Genomic DNA, 21346 nt, shown 5'->3' with positions numbered 1-21346 from the left:
ATTCAAGACTAACAAACCTACAGAATTCCAAAATTGGTTCTTTTCTAGCTCAAGGTCATTAAAGAGACAAATCCTTTGTGGTAACTGAGGACTACCAGTAATCAAGAAACTCCAGATGCTGTGCAAGAGGCAGGCAGACACAGGCAAGAGAAAGAGGAAAACAATCCACTGAATGGAGATTGTCTTGGAAAGGCAGAATCTTACTTATATAGACTCAACTTTTCAAGCTTTTGGAATGTGGTCACTAGAATGACTATTTGGAATCAGTTTTTCCCTTTGGACTTCAATTTTTCATGTAGCTGAGATTGAGCTTTTAGAAACACTACAAAAAGCTGCAAGGTTAAAAGAGGAGAAAAAAATTAAACGGGAAGTAGAAAGCCCTCTCAGAGATTCCCTAGATAGCAGAAGCACTGCAAAATAACAATTCTGGTCAATCTTGAAAGTTCGAATCATGTAAGGGATAAAAAGTTATAAAAGCAAATGCACAGAAGAAGTTTCTCTCTGAAAGACATGACCAAAAACTTCAGAGCCACATAGATCCGATGTCAGATTAGGAGACTTACAATCAGTGCTGGCTGGCCAAATAATTTTATAACTTAAGATACCAGAGCACTTTCATTTTGTAATTGTTTAATTCCTACAGCAGCACTGAAAATCAGTAGATAACTATACACAAGAAACCAACAAGTACACAAAATTTCAACTTAGACAGAAAAAGGTATTTCATATAAGCTGATCTCTAGAACTCAGTTATTAGCAAGTTTATCAGGGTAGGACAAGCTTAAATAACACTACATTGAAATGAACCAACTGAACTGTATTGCAGAGAAAACACAAGAGAAAGTAACTTACTAGATGCATGTTTCTGGCTCCTGTCCCTAGTGTAGATCCTGGAGGATGGCACGTGGGAAGCTGAGTAGGCAGTGAGGACCTCCTTCCTCTCTGACAGCATGCTGCAGTCACTGCACGTGTAGCCGTTCAGCGTGGGCTGCAGCTCTGCTGCTGCTATGCCCCCGTTCCCCTGCAGCAGCATGGTGTCACTGCCTGGAAACAGCACAACAACCAACACACCCATGTCAGTACTGCCAGCACTGTGCCTGTTACATGGGATGTGGAAGGAAAAGCAAAGTGTAGTTACCTTTGGGGTCACCTTCTTCATCGAGGCCTGCAAACGAAAAAAGAAGAAATTGGTCCCAAATATAAGACGACCTGAACTGAATTACAATATCTGGCATAAACTCAAGTTAGAAGTCCCACTAATTCTAAGACTTCAAAAAAAGTCTCGTTATGGTTAGCATTTAACATATTCTGCAGCCCATCAGAGAAACATGTATCCAGACCTTATTATAGAAGGAATAGTTGTGAAAAGCATCCCATCACAGAAGGGGCAGGCAAAGTAACATGAATACCAACTGCATCTTGACTTAGCTCCCACGAGACCTTAAAGCAGCTAATTACAAGCTTACAATGCTTCTGCTGCTTGGTGACTACTTTGATACTACTGTATTTAAAATTCTGTTTTAAGAGCCAGGTTATCTAATATTTAGAACTGGTTCTACCAAGATTGAAACAATTCTTCCCATTAGGACTCTGGGAAGGTCACAAGTATTCTGACTAGAAACAAAGAGTCTGAATTGGGAGGTATAACAAATTGTTGATCTGGTTCTACACAATACTTCACATGACAATACTTTATGTAGACAACTCTCATATTTTCTCTTCATTGAGGAAAACAGATTCCAGGAAAATATACTTTTATATACTTGCAAAGCCAAACCAGCTAGCCACACACAAAAACCCTTTTGGGAAATCCTGAAATGCCACTAATTTGAAACTTTCACATTAAGGTATGTTAAGAAGAAACAAACTTCTGCCTATAAACAAAGAAGAATGCTTTTCCTTTGGCTTTTCACAGACAAGTTACATGTTTACCATTCTTTAAATATAATGTACATTTTGTACTCAATGTACATTTTGAAGAAAACAATGATAGGAGATAATTATGGTGTTGCATCACAAAACTGTTTATATTTGCTGCCGTATTAACTTGACTGTGCAACATCTTGATATGCCAGTAAATCAAGTTTACACACTGGACCATGAATTTCCAGTGGGCATCTTAGCAAGAAGGCCCCTACAGCAGAAGTGCAAGTGCACACAGGTTTGGGGACAGGATGGACAGCAGGTGGGACAACGATCATAAATTTATATGCACCAAACCAATCAGTTTGCACAGTTTGATACAAGCAGTAGCAATCATTGCCCACCCCAGAAATGATCAACTTCTGTCTGTTCTCGAATCAGAGACTCATCCAATATAGTGGATATCATTGATGTATCACTGGCATGGCTATTGAAACTGCTCTGGCTAAAAATAGATGAGCTGGACAGATTTTTCCTTGGCACATGTCTTCCACTGCCAGACTGTTTGTTCATACTTCTGCGTTGTTTTACCACCCTAGGAAACAAAGCAAAGGCAAGTAAGACAGAGCACTAAAGACACAAATTTCTGTTAACTTCTCACTTTATTAATGAATGAATTAACAGTCATTTCAACACTGATGTGACTAAACAGAGCAAACAAGGTTTAAAAGGAAGTCCTCGCCTTCAAGCACCTATAATTTTACAAAGATTTTACAAAAAATTGTCATTGCAAACCACATACTGAACACAAATTTCAAAGTATGGCAGTAAACATGGAGAACAAAAAATAAGACCTTTAGGTAACTTTTTTGCATTCTTTTTTTCTAACAGTAAGACTCAGGATTTACTTGAGAAGACTTAAAAATGCTTACTTAGATTGATCCCTGAAGGACATGTTTCCAGCATAAGAGCTGTCATGAAGGGAATCACTCTGTCCATCATCTGATTTACTGTATCCTCCAGCAGCCAACCGTAAACTACGCCGTGACATTCTGGGTGAATCAAACACTGGATCTATTTTGTTTTCAGTCTCAAAATCCAAAGCAGATGAAGAATAACTTGAACTGCAGTAAAATAAGAACGGCAAAATTACCAGGGGAATTTTCAACCTGGTAACAAATATGCTCTTCAAGCTAGCCCAAGTTTCCATTAAATACAGTTTATTCAGGGTTATGACACAATCCCCACGAGATATACCAAATAACCCCAATAATTTAGATATATGTAGATATTCAAGGTTCTCCTAAGCAATTCATATTATGAGTTCTACAACTGAAAGCAAATCAAAGAAAGAAACAACCACCATGGAAACAACATCTGAAGTTTAGCCAGAGTAAGCACTCATGCTTTTGGGACCAATTTGAGAGAGGAAGCCATTCATGACACAGTTTCTTCACCATGCCTAGCAGCAAATTAAAAATGGCACACTCCCAAGCTGCAAGGCAAAGATTAATTTTCAGTCTATTTTTATCTATTTTCTGTTTGCCAAGTCCTTGTTTTGAGAACCAAAGATCCATACGCCACATTACTCTGAATTTCCATCTCAACAAGTAGGAACTTCCTCTGTTTAAGATAAAGACTTCCCTACTTCAGTTTAACTACCACTACTTTTTTTAAAGAAGTGGTTTAAAAACATTTCTTAATTTAATGCAAACCATTAGAAACATTTAACTCCAAGCTAACAAAAAATATTTAGAGACTTTAATCTGTTTTTCTCCACAGAGGCAAGTTTACACGTAGATAACCTTCACATCATTACCCAGGTACTCCACATTTCAACGCGTGATTCTCTCAGAGCCTCCATGAAAATTTACAGTGAAGACAAGCAGCAACACAAGGCAAACACAAACAGATTAAAAGCTGAGGAGTCTGTAAGAAATACATTTACCAAAGCAGAAGTTTAGCCTAAAGCAGAATACTCATACACAACCAAAGGAAACATTCAGTTATGTAAGTGAGCAGAGGCTGCTGGCACCAGGCATTGCACAGCACGTCAGGTTCTGGAACTGCTCAGCTCTGTGACCCACAGCATCCAAATGCTAAGTGCTCTAGGCCAGCTTTCATAAGGACTCTGTCCCTTCTTGGGCCACAGGGATATACAGAGATGTAACAGCACTTCAGTACTCCTGGGGGTTTCACTTGTTTTTTTAAAAGAAGAGATAAGCAAAGAATTGTTTGTGACAGCAGCTCCTTCTCCCCAAACACAAACACACAAGTAAATTAGATCTGAATGAGTAGATTCTACTGTGCAGCCTGTATTTGAAATAGAAGCTTTCCCTTTAAAAAAATACGTATCAACAGCTACTATAAAATGTATTTGTGTAAAAACAATTTAATGGAAATAGCTTTCTTACACAATCATTAAAGATCTCAGAACATCACAAAGTAATAATATGCTAAGTATTGTATTATTTTGGCATACAATTAACATCAGAAGGCCTTGAAGCTACACTTACAGTAATGACATAATTCTGACAAGGTGGTGCTTTTGAAGTGAGTTTCTTCATTGCACCACAATGCAACGTAAAACATGTAAGATGGGGCTGTCAGAGCATGTCAACTGTATTTCTTTTGGCTTAAAAAATAACCCAGACTGTTAACACACTGCAGGAAAACATCTCATGGCTGCAGCACCAGCTGGGCATTCAGCCCGTAAGACCAGAGCAGAGTCTGTCCGAAGTAGCTGCTTCTATTGCCCAGAGGAGCACAGATTTGATGGCAGGGCCCTGGTTCTGTGTGCCGGATCTCACTGGTCTGCCCCGATAATGATGGCACGTGCAGTGCAACCCTGTGCAAGGCAGAAGCCCCAGCACAACTTAAACTCAGCATACATTACTAAATGCATTAGTCTTATTAATCCTTGCTTTCATTTGGCTGGAAGAGGGAGAAGAAATAACATGTTTTCTCAGGTACCTAACCAATTGTAGACTAAAGAATTTAATTTTTACAGTTTTCAAAAATGCTAAGTATAGATGATTCATACTCTGACAGATGTGAAAGTGAGAATATGGGTTAAATGTGGCTCCTCCTGCTGTTATTCTACTGTTATATAAAGGGTCAGAGCCACAAGTTTTCTACTGAGTCCCTCCCTAAACAGTTGTTTCAGAACTCAGTTTTGCTATTTACACTTGCCACTATGCATTTGCTTTTCCTCATCTTCACCCCACGTTTCTTACAGATACTCAATTCACAAGAACACAAAGTACACAGAACAAGCTGACAGCTGTGACCAGCCTCAATTTGCTTCTGTTCATAAAACACTTGTTGTTACCAAGTATCTCAATGAGCATTTATATCAATGTGGGTTGAATAAATAGCTTGAAGTTGGGCTCCACTACCAAAAAAAACCCAAAAAACAAAAAACAAAACAAAAAAAACACCACCACCAAAAAACCAACAAATCATCATGGAATCTTTTCCTCTTTAACAAAAAGGGGCTTGTCTCTCACTTATGCAGGATAATAATTCTCTTCACATTGTGTCCTCTGTCAGCAGGACAGTACCTAGAAGTCTCCTAACTTGCCATCTCACTTTCCATGCTCTGGAATGCAGCCTTTTTTCTTCTACAGAAAAGACTACACTAAATAAAAAAACCACTGCCTTTGCTTTCAAGGACCAGAAATGAACCTGTACATTGATGTAACCTATGCAATATGTACAGCTAACCAAGAAACACCTAAAGGTGGGATGCAATTAGCCTACACTCCTGGATAACATCTGCAAACAGTGCAGACTCTGGTTCCTTCCCCAGCAAACAGCTCCCATGGCTGCTGGCGGAGCTGGAGACTGAATCTAGTCTTACATTTCCAGCTTCTTGATACCTCCTTCACATGAGTTTCTACAGAATAAGAACGTCCTAGACTTCAGTGGGTTATTTTTCAAGTTATATATTTATAAGTGGAATGAGAATGAGGTCTGCCAATTTTAGCATTCCTATAGCTCCTCTGAAGGACCTTAAGTGTCATTTTTTTATAAATACTCCTTGGAACGAAATGGGCAGTGATGTTCTTGACTATTCAGGATAACAGACACATGCAATACACCTAAAGAACTACAGCTGAACAGACATCTAACATGGACACAGACATATAGTCAATACAAAAACATTCACAGCCTTTCTAACCAGGGGGCATTATTTACATTAAGTGACCAAGGACACTACCTTGAATTATTTAGTTATTTCTTCAGTCAGTCCCAGAACATACTTAAAAACCTCAAAAGATTTTATTCAATTACTGTGCAGAAAATTATATCCCAATCGAATGCTCTGACACAGAAAAACAAAATCAAACCAAATTCTTATTGATTTAACCCATATTTTTGAAAAAGTGTTAAAGGCATCCAAACTGACAACACAACTCAAAAGATGATGGTGACTAAAAGGAAAGATCAGTCGTAAGAGTGGGGTGTAAATTATATGTTGACAAGTAGGTGAGATTCACAAGTTTGACTTGCATTTGGAGGAGGATAAAGATTATTTAGGTATATCAGTTAAATGTTTTTCTGATTTGGGCTGGAGGAGTAGAAGCACAAAGTAGAAGCACTACAGCTATGAACACACAGTGATCCCAGTAAGTATTAATGTAAGTTCTATTAATAACTCATAGCCAACTCTATTAATAGCTTTGTGGTATCAAGCTTCACTGCACTGCTTTCTGCAGGGCTACATCCCAAGCCACTTTCTTTAAAGAAAAGATTCTGAAAAGATTGAGTTGTCACAGGCAGAATAAACCAGATTAGAATATAAGCAAAACAAACACAGGTGAGGGGTAAGAAGGAACAAATTTCAACATGAAAATATTTCTGATTAGCAATTCTCCCTTTCCTCAGAGTCTTCAAATATTGTTTGACCCAGGGTAGGAAGAGCTATAGTAACAGATGTCATTCTGCACATATACAGCAAGCAGAGGCACAGCAAGAGTCTGCACAGAAGACTGTAGTTTACTCTCTTGACATCCTGAAAGCAGTGTCACGTCAGTGTAACAAGTAGTTTTTCCCCATTATTTTAACATTTGGGGCCTCAAACAATTTTAAAGAAAGAGCGTGCCAATCCTTTTCTACATAAGGAAGAATTATAATGAATTTATTTCAACCTAGTTTAACCATACTTGCCTTCATTAATTGAGTTACTAAACTTCATCATACCCAGCTCTATCCATTTATAAATACCTATGCCTAATAGCCTAACACAGCAAAATGGCAAGCTGGAAAGTTTCAGGACATGTAACCCCTTCACGACTTCTCAGTTTTTCAGAACAGTCTTCATTTATGTAGCAAGACAAACACTCAGCTGTCCCCTAAATAAACCCCACCAAAGTCATCATGAACTATCCTCCAGATGTCCAACAGGATTTATCGTTCTACATCTTCTTTCTACTTGTCCACTGTTTTTTCACTGGGTAAGAATCTTGGACAAGAATAACACAGGAGTTACAATATGTCAGCCAATCTCTACGGTACATTTGCAACACAGAGGTAGCTAAACCCACTCAGTAATATAGAGGTGAAACTGCTGCTGGATACAAAGCACATAAATCACCTTTCGTTGTCCAGCATGCTTTTCTTGAAAAGAGAAAACCCACTTGTATTTAACCAACACTTTACCAATGGTTTTTCATAAAATTCAGGAAAAATTGCAATTCAACAACATATAACATGTCACATTTTGCAACACTACTGACATTAGGCTACAGCTTAAAAAAAAAAAAAAGCCATGATCCCAAACAGAAAATGGAAACATACAGTTTTAGAGCACACAAAAGGAAGAGTATTAAGTCAGTAATCTCTTAATGTTACAGTTTTGGCAACTTCTGTTTTATTGGCAAGTAGCCAAGTCTTGTCCAAACGCTATACTGTATTTTAATACACAATACATAATAACGCCATACAGAGAGAATAGAAAGGCAAATCTCATACTGCATCCTAATGAACAATCATTTTTTTAAATTTAAAATTAGCTAAACCAGTAACTCAGGCTCACTGATGCATTTTGAAGCAAATATATATCTCATAACTCAATACCAGGAAAAGCTCAATAGATTAAAACAGCAACAATCTGCTATATTAATACTAAAAAACTCAAAATAGGCATCACAACACTTGCTCTGAATACATAATACAAAAACTACCAAACACTATGGAGTTAGTTTTTAGAAAACTGATTTAAGAAAAACAATCAGATACAAAGATATAAGAAAAAACCATGATCTTTAGAAGATACAAGAAAAGGATACAAGAAAAAGCAAGCTCATTAGAACACAGATTTTACATTCACCCAACAAACAGCTCTGCTAAAAGAAGTAATCAATCTGTAACTTCCAGCCAAGTCCCACACTAGTGGCAATGAGTGCGTAGCAATCAGCGCTTTAAAGTGAAAGCGGTCCCAAGTCACAAAAGAAAGCACACACCGAAGTTATAAGACACAAAACATCGAAGAATTTTGAGGACATATTTATAGAAATCCAACAGCAGTTGTAACTAGGCGGACACAAGTTACTCATAGCAACTAATAAACACTGAGTCATTATCTTAGTCATTGTCCTGTTAGTTCAATGTTTTCTTTCCTCCAGTCAGGACACAGCAGTTGTTTTCAAACCAGACTAGAAAAAGCCCTTCTTCTTCAAAGAAGTTAGCTACTTACCACGAAAGCTCAACTCTCCAGGATTAGCAACATTCAGAGAACAGACAGTTTCTCTACAAGAAGAAAAGGGTTCTCACCTGAGTGCATATGTATAGCCAGTGTTCTCTGGCAGACATTGGGGAGGAGTGTACGTGTGTAGACGTGAAAAGTCCATGTTGACTGTTTCAAATCATACTGTAAAAGGTGAAAATAAAGTAATGCAGTGACTTAAAATTACATAAAGTCAGTCTAGGAGCCCTTGCACTGTTCAGCCTGTGTTATTAAGTATTGAAATAAAAGAGCTGTTACCAGAAACGTGGAGCTCTCAGCAGTGGAGTAGTATTGCTGCTACTGCCAGATATCTCTTATCATTACTACAGGAAGCTCAGGGTATTTCTGACTGTGACTTTCTTTATGATACTTTATTTTCAGCTATTTCCAGGTTCTCTAGAACATGACAGTAATATGAGCCAAACTCTTATCACAACCAGATTACACCACTTCCACAGGAACTAAATTATGCTGGTATCCCCAAAAGAGGCTAAGCATAAAAATCTAAAGAACTATGCAGCCATGTTTCAGAGGTCTCTTCACAATGAGTTTTGCTTTGAGTGCCCACTGAGCACAGCACAGGGGGCTCTGTGCACCAGGTAAGGATAATGAAGATGAAACTTGAGAAAGTTTTTACATACAGTCAAATCATTTAACTCTAGCACTTTTGAATACCATCCACTAAGCAGCGAGGGAGTATCCTTCATTTCACAGAATTTATTCCTGTCATTAAAACCACTGAATACACACCCTGGCAAAAGAGCCAACTGCAAAGTGACTCATAGGGTAGAATTAGGCACATTTTCCAGAGTGCCATCTACTTCCAAAAAAAACCACTCCAAAAACAACAAAACCAAAACTACCAAATCAAAACCACCCAAGCAACATTTGTAAAACTTTCCATGGGGTCTTTGAAAGGTATTATAGCCTTTGGAAGAAAATAAAAACTGATGTTGTCATATCAACAAACTTGCAGAGCTGCACAGGTGACTACATGGATGGAATTATGAACAATTTGACTTTCAGTTTCAAAGTATTTGCAAAAAACCTTCAGCTTTTCTCAGTTTTATTAGCCAAAGAAAATTTTTAATTTCATAAAAAAGATTCTTTGATTATAGCTTATTTGTGGTTAACAAATAGGGATTTGGCTACCCTGGATTTGCACAGTTAGCAAAGCAGAATCCTGCTTTCAGATTATCTATGGCTCCTGTTTCAACAGCAGTAAAATATATTCCACACAACTGTGATGATGTACCTAAACCAGGGTAAAAATATCCCCAGCCAATTTTGATAATCAAAACATCAACAGGTATCTCATTTTGGAGATGCACTTTCCTATGCTGAAATAAGAGTTTTCGTTTGTATAGCTACATATGCTTAAGAAATAGGGCCAAAATGCAGGTACAGGCAAAAGCAACTCAAAAGAAATCTGTACATGTAACATTAAAATGCTCTTAGTCCACCTGTAGCCTACAAATCCTGAGGTAAGGCAAGAGGATATTTCCATTACTACTGAAGACTTAAAAAAATTAAAACTTCCAGGCCTAAGCATCATAGCTTCCTGAATGCAAGCACCTCCCATGCAAAGTGGGGTTAATGAAAAATAAGGTCTGCTATTTACTATTCTTTTATTATAGAGAACACATTTCCATTAGGTGATCTTTCTCTACACTCACTTCATTTGTCCCAGAGGCATAATGCTTTCACTAACTTGTATATAAATTTGTTGTTTGTTTACAGGAAGCTTAAATCAGTAGTGCAGAAGTATCAGCAAAGCAGTCTCATTCTTTTGCTAGAATGAGCAGCAAGTTCTGTTGGAATATGTAACAACTGCTGCCTTACTTTATCAACAAACAGGAGCTCAATTTAGCACATAGGAAATGGGGACCAGAGAGCAACGGCTCCCCAAGAACAAAGGTGGAAATACAGGGAATTTCAAGATGAGGGATGCTGGTAACACCAGAGAGCACTTGTATTAAAGAACAGCAAAACATGTTTCTCAGACGTATGCCTACTGAAATTGAAAACTATGATTAAAGTTGATCTTTTTGAATTGGTTCATCCCAATAAAGATTTTTAGCCCCTAAGATACAAAAACCTTGTTTAGTTTCTGCTGGAGTTGATGCTTAGCACGCATCATTTCATCATAAAACCTGTTTTTTAACAAGCAACTCAGTAGCTAATCCTTCTGCCACCGAGCAGCATTTTCCCACATGGAAGGCTCAGCTATGCCAGTGAGCTTTGAGTAGCTCCCCAGCTCCTCCCTGTCTCCACTGCCCATATGGGCAGGGCAACGGCTGAGTTTGAAAAACAACATATTGGCTCCATTTCTTCCCTGTTCTTTTTTTTCCCCCTTCACCACCAGTACTCTCTTTACTTGATTTCTGAATAAATGAAATGCTAGAATGTAAATAATATTTCTTATTTGATAAGGTTTTAATTGTATCATTAAGTTATTACAGATAAAATATGTGCTTGACAAAGGCAGTGCTAACTGCAAAGCCTCGAAGGTACTTATGTGTAGGTCTATTAATAGCTGGGTTTCATAGCACCGAGCTCTCCAGTGAAGATATCAGGTTTGCCATCTAAACACCACACTTAGAAATCACTCTTAGAAGATTTAGGAGCTTGGTTTGATTCACTGCTTGTTTGATACTCTAAAATGAATTCTGACTCAAGGGGAGAAACCTCTAGTCAATTTTTCAAAGCAACAAAACTGGCTTAACTGACTTAAATGGAATTTAAAATTCATCTTCAGAGATGACCACCACAGTTTGCAAAGACGGGTGTCTAGAACTTACTATGAAACTGGATTTGTTTTTTAAGCCTGGCTTTTAGTTCAAGAGCTTAATTTTAGTTATGCACCTCTTCAAAACAAATTATCAACCCAATTTATTTAGAAATATTCTAGATCCTTATTACAAAACAGACACAGGGTGGGCGGAGGACATTGACTCACTCTAATTTGATCCCTTCATGTTTAACAGCACTCCACCTTTCATGTATTATCATTGTTCTTACTTATGAAGCTTTCATACACAACTGGGACAGAAAGAGCCATGCTAATACCATATTTTGAAAATTTTAAGTCACAAAACTCGGCAGACAATCTGAAAGGTAGACACAGTACTTAGTCCCAGTTTGAACACTTCTGCATGCCTGACACCTTTCTGCTTTATGTACCATAGATCTGTCTGAACTCAGTTTCACGTAGACTTTTAGCATCAGCTTTGTTGCAAGGATTACCAGGCTCAAACTCCAAAACAGCCTTTTGCCCTTTTCTAGAAGCCAATAAACATCTAATACCAAGGGATGCACAATGCAAGAACCAAGCACGTATTTATGTAAAACCCCCAAGTAATAAAAATACCTTTATAAGACAGCTGTCAATTAAAGGGAAGCACACAGTTCCGCTGGAGTGCAAGCGGACACTAGGTGTGCCTCAGCTTACAAGCCAACTTCCATGTTCCTGCAGAGGAGACAGCTGGATTATTTGCCTTTTTTTGGGAAACAGACACAACAGTCATCCCAAGCATTACCTCTCCCTTGCAATTAAATGGAATCTGTGTTACAATAAATCAGCACACCAGAAGGGCAGGAGAAGACAGATTGTGACTCTGTCAGAACACAAGGAAGCTCAGGGACTCCTGTAATCAGTGCAGCAGAATTTACCTTCACGCAAGGCCCTTGGCTGTCTCCAAAGGACTCCGAAGCGTCTGAGTGATATGAGGCTGCACCACTACCTCAAAAGCCTGTCTGACAGTCACTTTCACAACCAGCCAGTCTCAACAAAATCCTAGTACTATGGCAGCAAACTTCCTGGCTTCCAGGGAAGGTGATGAGATGCTCCACGAGTGGTCTTTACACACAGAAGCATCATAAGGCTGGGGGAGCAGCACCAAACACTGACCGTACACTACAACTACCTTAGGGACAGACACAAACCCTCACTTATGGCTTTTGGGGTATGCAGACTTTTACAAACTTACTGTCCAGGCAGTTCCTCATGAAAACCCTTTGCAACAAAGGAAGTGGTAAATTGCCACTTCACAAAAGGGACCCTGGCAGAGTAGAAATATTCACCAAAGTCTGTTAGAGAATAAGAAAATTCCCAAGACACCATGTCTTATTTTTTATGTTACAAGGGACAAAAAAATGATACAATTAACATCTTAGATATTGGAAGTACTACTCCAAATAGAACCTCTACTATCCTCACATTTTAAAGCCAAGTAAGTTTAAGTCACTATGACTTAACATATTTAATGCCACAAATGCTAAACAGATTTAGGCAAACTATCAATAACAATGAAACTGGAGCATGCACCTCCATCAGTTTCTGAGAGCAAGCCATTTTTTACTTGTAATTTCAATTTTTATTTTCTTCTATTATTCAGAAAAACCAATAAAGTCACCATTTTTGGTTAAAGAAGGCAAATTTCTAAGTAAATATGCTCCACAAAGGATGTTTCACCATAGCAAGTTAAGTACTAGTTTAAACAGGCTGAAGAGCAAAGAGCTCCAAGCTAAATCAACATTTTATTAAAACACACATTCATAAAACGTTACCATTCCTTTAAAAGAGCAACTCAAAAGCAAACAAACAAAAAAACCCCCAAGTAATAAACCGGATATTTTACACTAGATATTACTACTGAACATTATGGCACAGATCCCCGAACACAGGTGTCAAACTATAGCACTAACAACAACAAAACCCAGCTTTCTCACAAAGCAGCAACACTGCCACATTCACATTCTGTACCTCTCGAAACGCTTTTTAACGGGGAGGCTGACAAAAACCAGCCACACATTCAGCCGCGGTGAAACAATCGGCGTGCCCGTTCATTGTTTACACACGGGGCCAGCACACCATTTCAGAGCCCGGGCCGCTCGGGCCCTCTCGCACACGCCGCGCCGGGGCCTGGCCGGGCCCGCAGCCCGAGCGCCGCGCTCCGGTTCTCCGCCATCCGCCGCGGCCCGGGCTCCGGGCGCGCTCCCCGGCGGGCGGCACGGGCCGTGCCATCCAGCCCAAAATGGCTCCCGGCCCCAACAAAGCCCGCGGCAGCCGGCCCGGCCCCCGCGCTCCCCGTCACTCGCCGAGTTTGAATTCACTGGAGGCGGCGGCCCGGCCGACCCCACCGCCTTAACCCCTGCGGCTCCGCGTCCCTCCGCTCCCCAGCCCGCCGGCACACAACAAAAGGCGTGTTTCACCTCGCCCGTTGCGCTCCTGAAACGCCTCACCTGCCCGATAAAGCACTCCCAGTGTTGGCTATCAAATTAAACCCCGACATCTTACCGTTTACAACCAACACCTGAATGCCTAAACGCCTACAACTTATAATCACCAAATCACAAGGCAGTCAAGCACCGCAGATGTAAGGATATCTATACACCACCACGCTTACTAATAGATCAATGTAAAAAGCCTGCTAACCTTGTCAATAAAACCCTCCGTCCAGCTCACTCACGACAACAACACCCTGCAACTCACTTCCACAACACTGGTATGAAAATCAGCAAGCAGTAATTCAGACCCATATGTAAAAGCAAGAATTAGACATTAAAATTCACTGGGAAATTCAACAGAAGCATTAGCCTGGAACAGTCAGTTGCAAAGAACTGAAACAGAAACATTAAAAAAAAATTAGCAAATATTTAACTTCCTTTTTGCGTAATGTTAAACTGAAAACCAGGTGGTGGGATGGGGGGCCTGCAAACGCTGCAGAAACCCAGAATTTGCTGGCTAATATTTTCCTTCCCTATAACATACTATAAACACTATATTTTTAAAATGTATTTTAACTTAATACGACACTAAATAAGGCAACATAAAATAAGGCAAATCAAATACTTATTCTTCCCAGCAGATATAAAACTTACTGGAACTGTCAGAAAACAGGTGCTGTCTCCAGTGTTTCTGACACTTCTACCCCTGTGGTCACTGAAGGGCAACCAAACGTGAACACGGCATGAGGAACTCAGCACTACCACCTCAAAACGAGCACAGCACGAAAAGAACACATTTTGCTGTAGAAACACGAGCAGTCACTCAGTCGGCGAGCGATACCAAACTCTGCTACAGTAAACCCGTCGGTTGAACACCACTTTCCCCACAGAAGCAGCTGCCCTGAGGTGACAGCCGGGGCACAGCGAGGGCAGGTTTGTCCACCTGTGCTACCCAGACCAGAGCACAACCCCCATCACAGCACGTTACCTTTGCACCAAGGCTCGGCAGCTGCGGCGAGCGCCGGCACCCCCGCGCACTTATCAGCTCTTTCACAATCAGGGTGGAAAGCTGCAGGTTATAATTTCTTCTGACAAGGAAACCCTCCAGGTGCCAGGCCCAGAGGGACCCGGGCAGCTGAGGTTTCTCTCTCCTCCCAGCGAACAGCGCCGACCTACAGAACTCCGGGCTAACCAGGGGTCAGCGCCTGCCCCTCGACTCCAGCCCGCAGCGCCTCACGCGCCGCTGCCTCCCCGGCGCCGCTGCCCGAGCCGGGAACGCCGATCCCCAGCTCGGGGGAGGCCGCAGACCCGAGACACCGTGTCCCGGGGGCTCTCACGCGGGCGGGCGGCCGCCACACGCGGCCCCGGCCCGGCGGGAAGCGGCGGCGGGCGGGCGGGCCGGGGACGGGGGAGCGCGGGCGGGGGGCGGTTGGCAACGGCCGGGGCGGGCTGAGCCCCGCGCTCCGGGGGCGGGCGGGGGAGCGCGGCCTGGCCCTGCGCGACGGGGAGAGGCGTGGCGGGGGTTACCTGGTGCCGGTGCAGCGAGGGAAAGGCAGAGCCAGCAGCGGCGGTGGCGGCGGCTGAGATTGTCCGGGCCCCGCCCGCTTTGCCGAGGCCGCCGGGAGCCCCCGCCCCGCCCGCGCGGCGCGTGCCGGCAGCGCCCCCTCAGCGCCCGCCCCGCGCGGCCCCTCACACACGGACACGGGGCTCCGGCTCCTCCTCCTCCTCCTCTGCCTCCTCCTCCTCCTCGGGCCCCGCTCGGGGTTTGCCCCCGCCAGCGGCAGCAGCCCGGCCGCCTCCTGCCTCGCCTTCCCGCTCCGCAAAATGGAGCTGTGGGAGCCTCTGGAACGAGCAGTAGAGAGGCGAGGAGACTTAACTCAGATTTTCACTCCGGCCTCTATTGCTTGACTCACTGACTTTCCCTCCCAGTGTTTCCTCTGTTTCCTTCCTACCCGGCCTTTTGGGGGTTTTCTTTCCCTTTGATTCGCCGTCCTCCGCTAAGACTTTGGCTCTGGCACAGCGCGCCCGGCCCCTCGGTGGGGCTGAAGCGCTTCGGCTCCGTGCGGTGCCCAGCCGAGTCTCGCCAATGCCAACATCGGGCTACAGAAACCTCCGGACAGCCACACGGAAAAGAAATCGAAGAATGGCTTGGGTTGGAGCTGACCTTTAAGCCTATCTAGTTCCAACTCCCTTGCAATGAGCAGGACACCTCCCGCTACACCAGGTTCCTCCAAGCCCTGTCCAGCCTGGCCTTGAACACTTCCAGGAATGGGACTGGCTCTTGGCAGAGAGGAAACAAGCGCCATTGTTCAAACACTTGGGAAACGTATGCAAATACATTCAATGTGAAGTCTGTGCCCGAGTGACGTTTTGTTAAACCCTCAGTCTCCCCGAGTCCACAGTTCTCTTGCGGGCCCAGCTGTAGGCAGGGACTGTGCAATGTCAGAATAGAATAGGGAATGTGTCACTTGGGAAAGGCTAACCGGGGCATAAATTGTTAATTACTTGTGTGTGCAAGAGAAATGACTCAGCTTGCTAATAAAATGTGTGATTATCAAATAATCCAAATGTTTGGATACAAAATGAGAGAAGGCAGCTAATCCTTAAGAAACAGAAAATGAAAGATAAACACATTCACGTAAGGTATTAGCTGATATTGATGTAGCACTGATTTTGGGCAGTTACTGTTTCTTTTAGAAGTGCTTTGCTCCATCTGTGCGACAGTTTTAAGATGCTGCAGCCAAAGTTGAGCTGACCCCAGTGACATTTGGAAGCCAGTGCCTGGTTTGGTCAGATGTGCAGCCCCGCACCAGTCGCCTCCTCCCTGCATATGGCTGAGTATTTTGCAGAATCAGTTTTCTGGCCACTCCTCCTCTTTCTGTACTTACTCTACACCTGTTTTCCTGTCTTAAGAATAGATAATATTTAAAGGCTTAAGATACTCAGGGCAAAATCACCTCTTAGTTTAAATCCCCCTGAAATTCAAAATTCCTTGGTGGTGTGAGGCCAGGCCCTCTCAGAGATGTTTCCCACCCTATTCCCCTGGAGCCCAGGGCAGGCAGCACCCAGCTCTGGCAGGACAAGGCGTGTTGCTCCATTCTCCCAGGGTGCTGCTCCAGCTTCCTGGGCTGCTCTGACTTGTCCCAAGCAGTTGTTTTTCCATCACAACCAGGCCAAGAGGCTGGATGGAGGATGATGGCTAAAGCTCAGTTTTCCCTCCACTCCTCAGCTATGAGAAGCAATAGAGCTTTTCGTAAGTTTCCAGGGTTTAAGGGAAACTTGGTCAGATGTCCCAGTTTTGTTAAAAGAAGCTGGTACATACAGGGAGTTAATTTTTTCACATTTCAGAAGAAACTGCTCTGAGGCAAACAAAAATTCTTTCAAGATTTCTCAGCATCTAACAAGTTCTGAATGTAAAGTGGGCTGACAATTTTATTGGCTAAGCTGAAGTGTATAGAAAAAGGGTCAGTAAGAATAAAAATCGATTATATTAAAAATGTTCCAGTTTTAACATTGTGAAGGGCAGTTAAGAATTTAAAGGAAACAAGCTTTCTGTACTGACACCAGGTATGGGAAACTGCAATACAAGGTCAAACCAATCCAAGGACCACATTTCCCTAATTCTCCCTTCCTCTTCCCTTTCCCCTTCCCCTTCCCTTCCCTCTGTGATTCCCACATTGTTGCTCCCTTTCCTCTGTGATTCCCATTCCCAGTGCACTCCAGCAGTCACACCTAGCAAACCTGTTCTGCTCCACGTTCTGGTCCTTGCTATCAAAAGGGGCAAATCCCCACAGTGATTGAAGGTACAGACTCAGTGTGGCAGAAACCAGTGCAGCGAGGTGTTTCTGACTGGCACTACTGGGCATGGCATGCTGCTGCACAGGGTGGGAGTGGTGACCTTTTGTGTCCATGGCTGGGGAGATCCTCATATATATGTAGTAATATCAAAATCACCTAAAATATCTGGAAATCTGATTTCTTGCTCATTAAAGAAAAGGTTTCTCGCCATCTGCAATCCTTTGTGATTAAGCTCACCTGGGCCCTTTTCCTACGCCTGTCAGCCAAAAGCAGTGGGTGCTCCATCCAGAGCAATTGGGTTATCAGGTAAAGGGGGATGCAGAGCACTTCAGATCAGTTTTGCCACTAGATCTCTGTGGTCCTGACTTACAGGGGATTTCAGACATTAACAAGAAAAGCCGATTACAGCCAAGGCAGGCCGGCAGAGCAGCCGTTCTCCTCACAGCTCTCATCTGCTGCTTCAGCTCAGCTCCTGCTTCTCTGGGGGATTGATCCCGGTAAATGGACACAAGCTTGTTAAGTGCATTTTTTGTTGATCCTTCAGCTGCCTAATAATGAAGATTTTGTCTTTTATTTTTCTTTCTCTCTTTTTAAAACATGGTTAGAGCTCCACATGAAGGGCTGAGACACAGAGCAGTCCATGATGTATCCAGCGGGATCAGCTCTGATCCACTCTTCCTGCCAACACCTTCCTGCTCACTTTCCCATGCAGGCATCCTAACACAGATTCTGCAAATGAAACAGAAACTTGGCTGCTCTCAAGCCAGCAGTTGGCTTTCCCAAGCCGAGGTGTTACTTTATATTTGGGGCAGTGCTCTGGTGTGTTTGCGTGGTGCAGACAAGGGGCTTCTCCCAAGCAAGATAAAGCCTGTGCAACAGCCCATCAGAACTCCAACCTCTACATATAGAACTATTACAGTATAATTTATTTATAATAAATAAATAACTTCTACCATAATGACATAAATACCTATCATGGTTTTACTGTACAATAACTGCATAATTTTATCATAGTACTATGTAGTAAAACTGTACTATGGACTATACTTGTTCTTTCTGGTGACTCCTGGTTTTAACTTATTATACCTTAAATAGCTAAATTTCTCTATGTAGAGATTAGATTAGATTAGAGCAGAGCTGTGATATGTTATTAGAGCCTATAATAACTTTGCAGTTATAGCTGGAGGTCAGTCCCTGGGCACAGGCTGCTGACACAAGCAGAGAGGTGCATTAGTGCACCTTCCCCGTGGGCTCACATGACCCTGCAGGGCCAGACACCTGCAGAGTGTCTGCAATCTGCCAGAGCATTCCTGTGGAAATCTGCACATTGCCTGTATGGACCCACACGGATGAGAAGTGGATGGATCTGGAACATACTTAACCACCAGCCTCTCCTAAAAATGCTCTCTGATGTAGACCTCATCTCAGAGTTTAGGTATCTCATTTGTCAGTGCCCTGTCAATGTCTAATTAATTGAATCTCTTTAAGGTAGTTAACAAATATGTAAAAGAGTTGATATTCAGTTAGACAAACACATGTACTTACCTAAAAACATTTGTTCTGCTGAGAATCCGAGTCCCAGGATCTTCCACAACAGGTCTTCCGGCTTACAAGGACGAAGACAGAGGCACAACTGCTTGTCACAGGAAGGGCAGGGCTAAAGGCTGCTTATCTAAAGTGCCTGAAAGCCTGAAAGCTCGAGATAACAGCTCTGCCCCCCAAAATTGTCCTTGCTTAAACGTTACGTAATGCATATGGTGCCAGTGACATTCCGTAATGAGCACTAACTAAATCTAGAAAACATAAGAGCTGATCTGGCCGAACAGGAAAAAAAACCCAAAACATTTTAATTGTGTTCATACTGATCCACTAAAAGTTTGAACCTGGAAAGTTGAGTCTCAAAGAAAATTACTTTAAAATCCAGACTCATACACCATCCACAGGAGACTCAATAACAGTACATTTTTGTAAAGGGATTTAAGAAATTTGGGTTATATAAGTTGAAGTATGGTAAACTACAAGCAAGGTTAGCACATTGTCAAGTCCTGCATCCAGAAGACCTTCTAATAAAAGGACATAGTGGCAGATCCCCAGTTTGTCACGCAAACAACATCAAGCTGGCGTTTAGCATGTCTCCAGTAGGACTATTAGAATATTCATTTCAACAAGCTCTCCTGGCTCTGAAGAAAAGATGGTTTGTTGGATGATGTGGAGATTTTTCTTTGTGAGGCATCCCACAACAGACTGCTCTGAAAGATAACAAAATGCTTAACATATGGAGAAAAAAAGTTCCCAGCCTGCTGAAGATATCAAGCTTGATGAATACTTCAGCTCTTACTATTTGTGTGCCAGCTTTAGAACATCTTGAAAAACTTTGACTAGATTCCATGTCAACCAAGAATGTTCTCTTCTCTCATCCCACATTTGAAGTTGGGTTTGCAAACATCTCTTCTTTAGATCACAAGAGTAATTAAAAGCACTTGACCAACATTTGTACGGCAACTATCATGAGGCTGCTAGTCAGTGGTAAAGAATCTAAATTTTGTCAACATAAGAAGCTAAAAATATCATGCCTGTAGTACTGTCATTAAGTAGGATTTATTTGGGGGACTTTCAAGGGAACTTTACCATACAAACTGTGTTCTTGCTGCTGAAGTGAAACTTCAGGTTGTATTGGAGGAACCTGCTGCTCTGCAGTGCTTTGAGAGACTATTTTGAGAACAAGGTCTCTGCTAGGATAGTTACAGAGTCTATTTCCAGTCCAATTTAATTGGCTTTTTAATAATTGATTAGACTAAGGAAACAATTTCATGGAACCACAGAATAGTTTAGGCTGGAAGAGGCCCCTGGAGATGCTGTATGTAGTCCCACTCCTGCCCAACAGGCTCAGGCAGAACAGGTTTCCCAGGGCTGTATTAAGTCAGATTTTGAGTATCTCCAAGGCTGGAGACTCCACAACCTCTTCACTCTATTTAATGTTTTCTAGGGATTTTTACTTCACTCACATTGTGCCTTATAAGAATTTTAGCTGCCTCTCCACATACAGTGAGTTAAATAGTTAATAGTTTTTAGTGAATTAAAATGCTGCTCAGCACAGGAACAGCTGTACTTCGGCTTTTCATGAGAAGAAAACTCAACTTCAAAGACAGTATAAAGGATCTAAAATGAGTATCCTATTCTACAGGAATGCACAATAGCTTTTGGATCTGTAAGAAACTCATCAACTATTCTGTATCATTAGTGTTATTGTCCCTTTTTGGAGAATTTTCAAAGCAACCCAGTATTTTGTGAAGTGGCCAGAAGTTTGACTTTGCCTTTAAGCTAGGAATAAAACTTGTCTTGTGTGTGTGATCTGTCTCAAATGTTCCTTTGGGAAGGAAGTAGACATTGCTGTACATGGATCATGGGTTGGTTAACAATTATGTCACAGGCCTGAAAAGGTAAAGTGAGGTCAGATGGACAAACAAACATGAGCACTTCCTACAGTATAAGGAGTATGAACAACCCCCACGGAGTCTGTTTTTAGACTTGACACAGAGCCAAGGCACTTGGGAATTAGAAGCCAAAGAGTCTTTCTGTCTGTAATGCAGATAGTTCAAAAAACCCGCATCGGAATCCTGATTTTCCATGATTTGTGTGTGCAAAAAATAAACAGCACACTACCCCACAATGGCAAGACAAGCATCCAGGAGCTCCCTTATTTCATTACACAGCTGAGAATAGAAG

At 42.1% G+C, this 21346-nt stretch overlaps 1 protein-coding gene across 9 annotated transcripts in view; it reads right to left on the bottom strand.

The window, feature by feature from the left end:
* The window catches only part of SUN1 (Sad1 and UNC84 domain containing 1), a 33444-nt gene extending 14259 nt beyond the window's left edge, over positions 1-19185 (bottom strand). For 5 of the 9 annotated variants that reach the window (XM_032126209.1, XM_032126214.1, XM_032126215.1 and 2 more), the window contains exons 1-6: positions 15350-15429; positions 8641-8737; positions 2796-2987; positions 2268-2458; positions 1139-1165; positions 853-1044 (exon numbers count right to left, since the gene is read on the bottom strand). In XM_032126209.1, the coding sequence (XP_031982100.1) occupies positions 853-1044; positions 1139-1165; positions 2268-2458; positions 2796-2987; positions 8641-8717 (679 nt within the window). In that variant the 5' untranslated portion in view covers positions 8718-8737; positions 15350-15429. Of the gene's footprint in view, positions 1-852; positions 1045-1138; positions 1166-2267; positions 2459-2795; positions 2988-8640; positions 8738-13358; positions 13544-14810; positions 14834-15349; positions 15433-19165 lie in introns of those variants that run through there. The other 4 variants (XM_032126211.1, XM_032126213.1, XM_032126210.1 and 1 more) reach the window with 4 other exon arrangements.
* Positions 19186-21346: the final 2161 nt, after the last annotated feature.

This window comes from Corvus moneduloides, chromosome 16 (assembly GCF_009650955.1).
Source record: "Corvus moneduloides isolate bCorMon1 chromosome 16, bCorMon1.pri, whole genome shotgun sequence".
In the NCBI taxonomy this organism is placed as follows: Eukaryota; Metazoa; Chordata; class Aves; order Passeriformes; family Corvidae; genus Corvus; species Corvus moneduloides.
The sequence above is the reverse complement of the archived record's forward strand: the minus strand, read 5'-3'. Positions and strand labels throughout refer to the sequence as shown.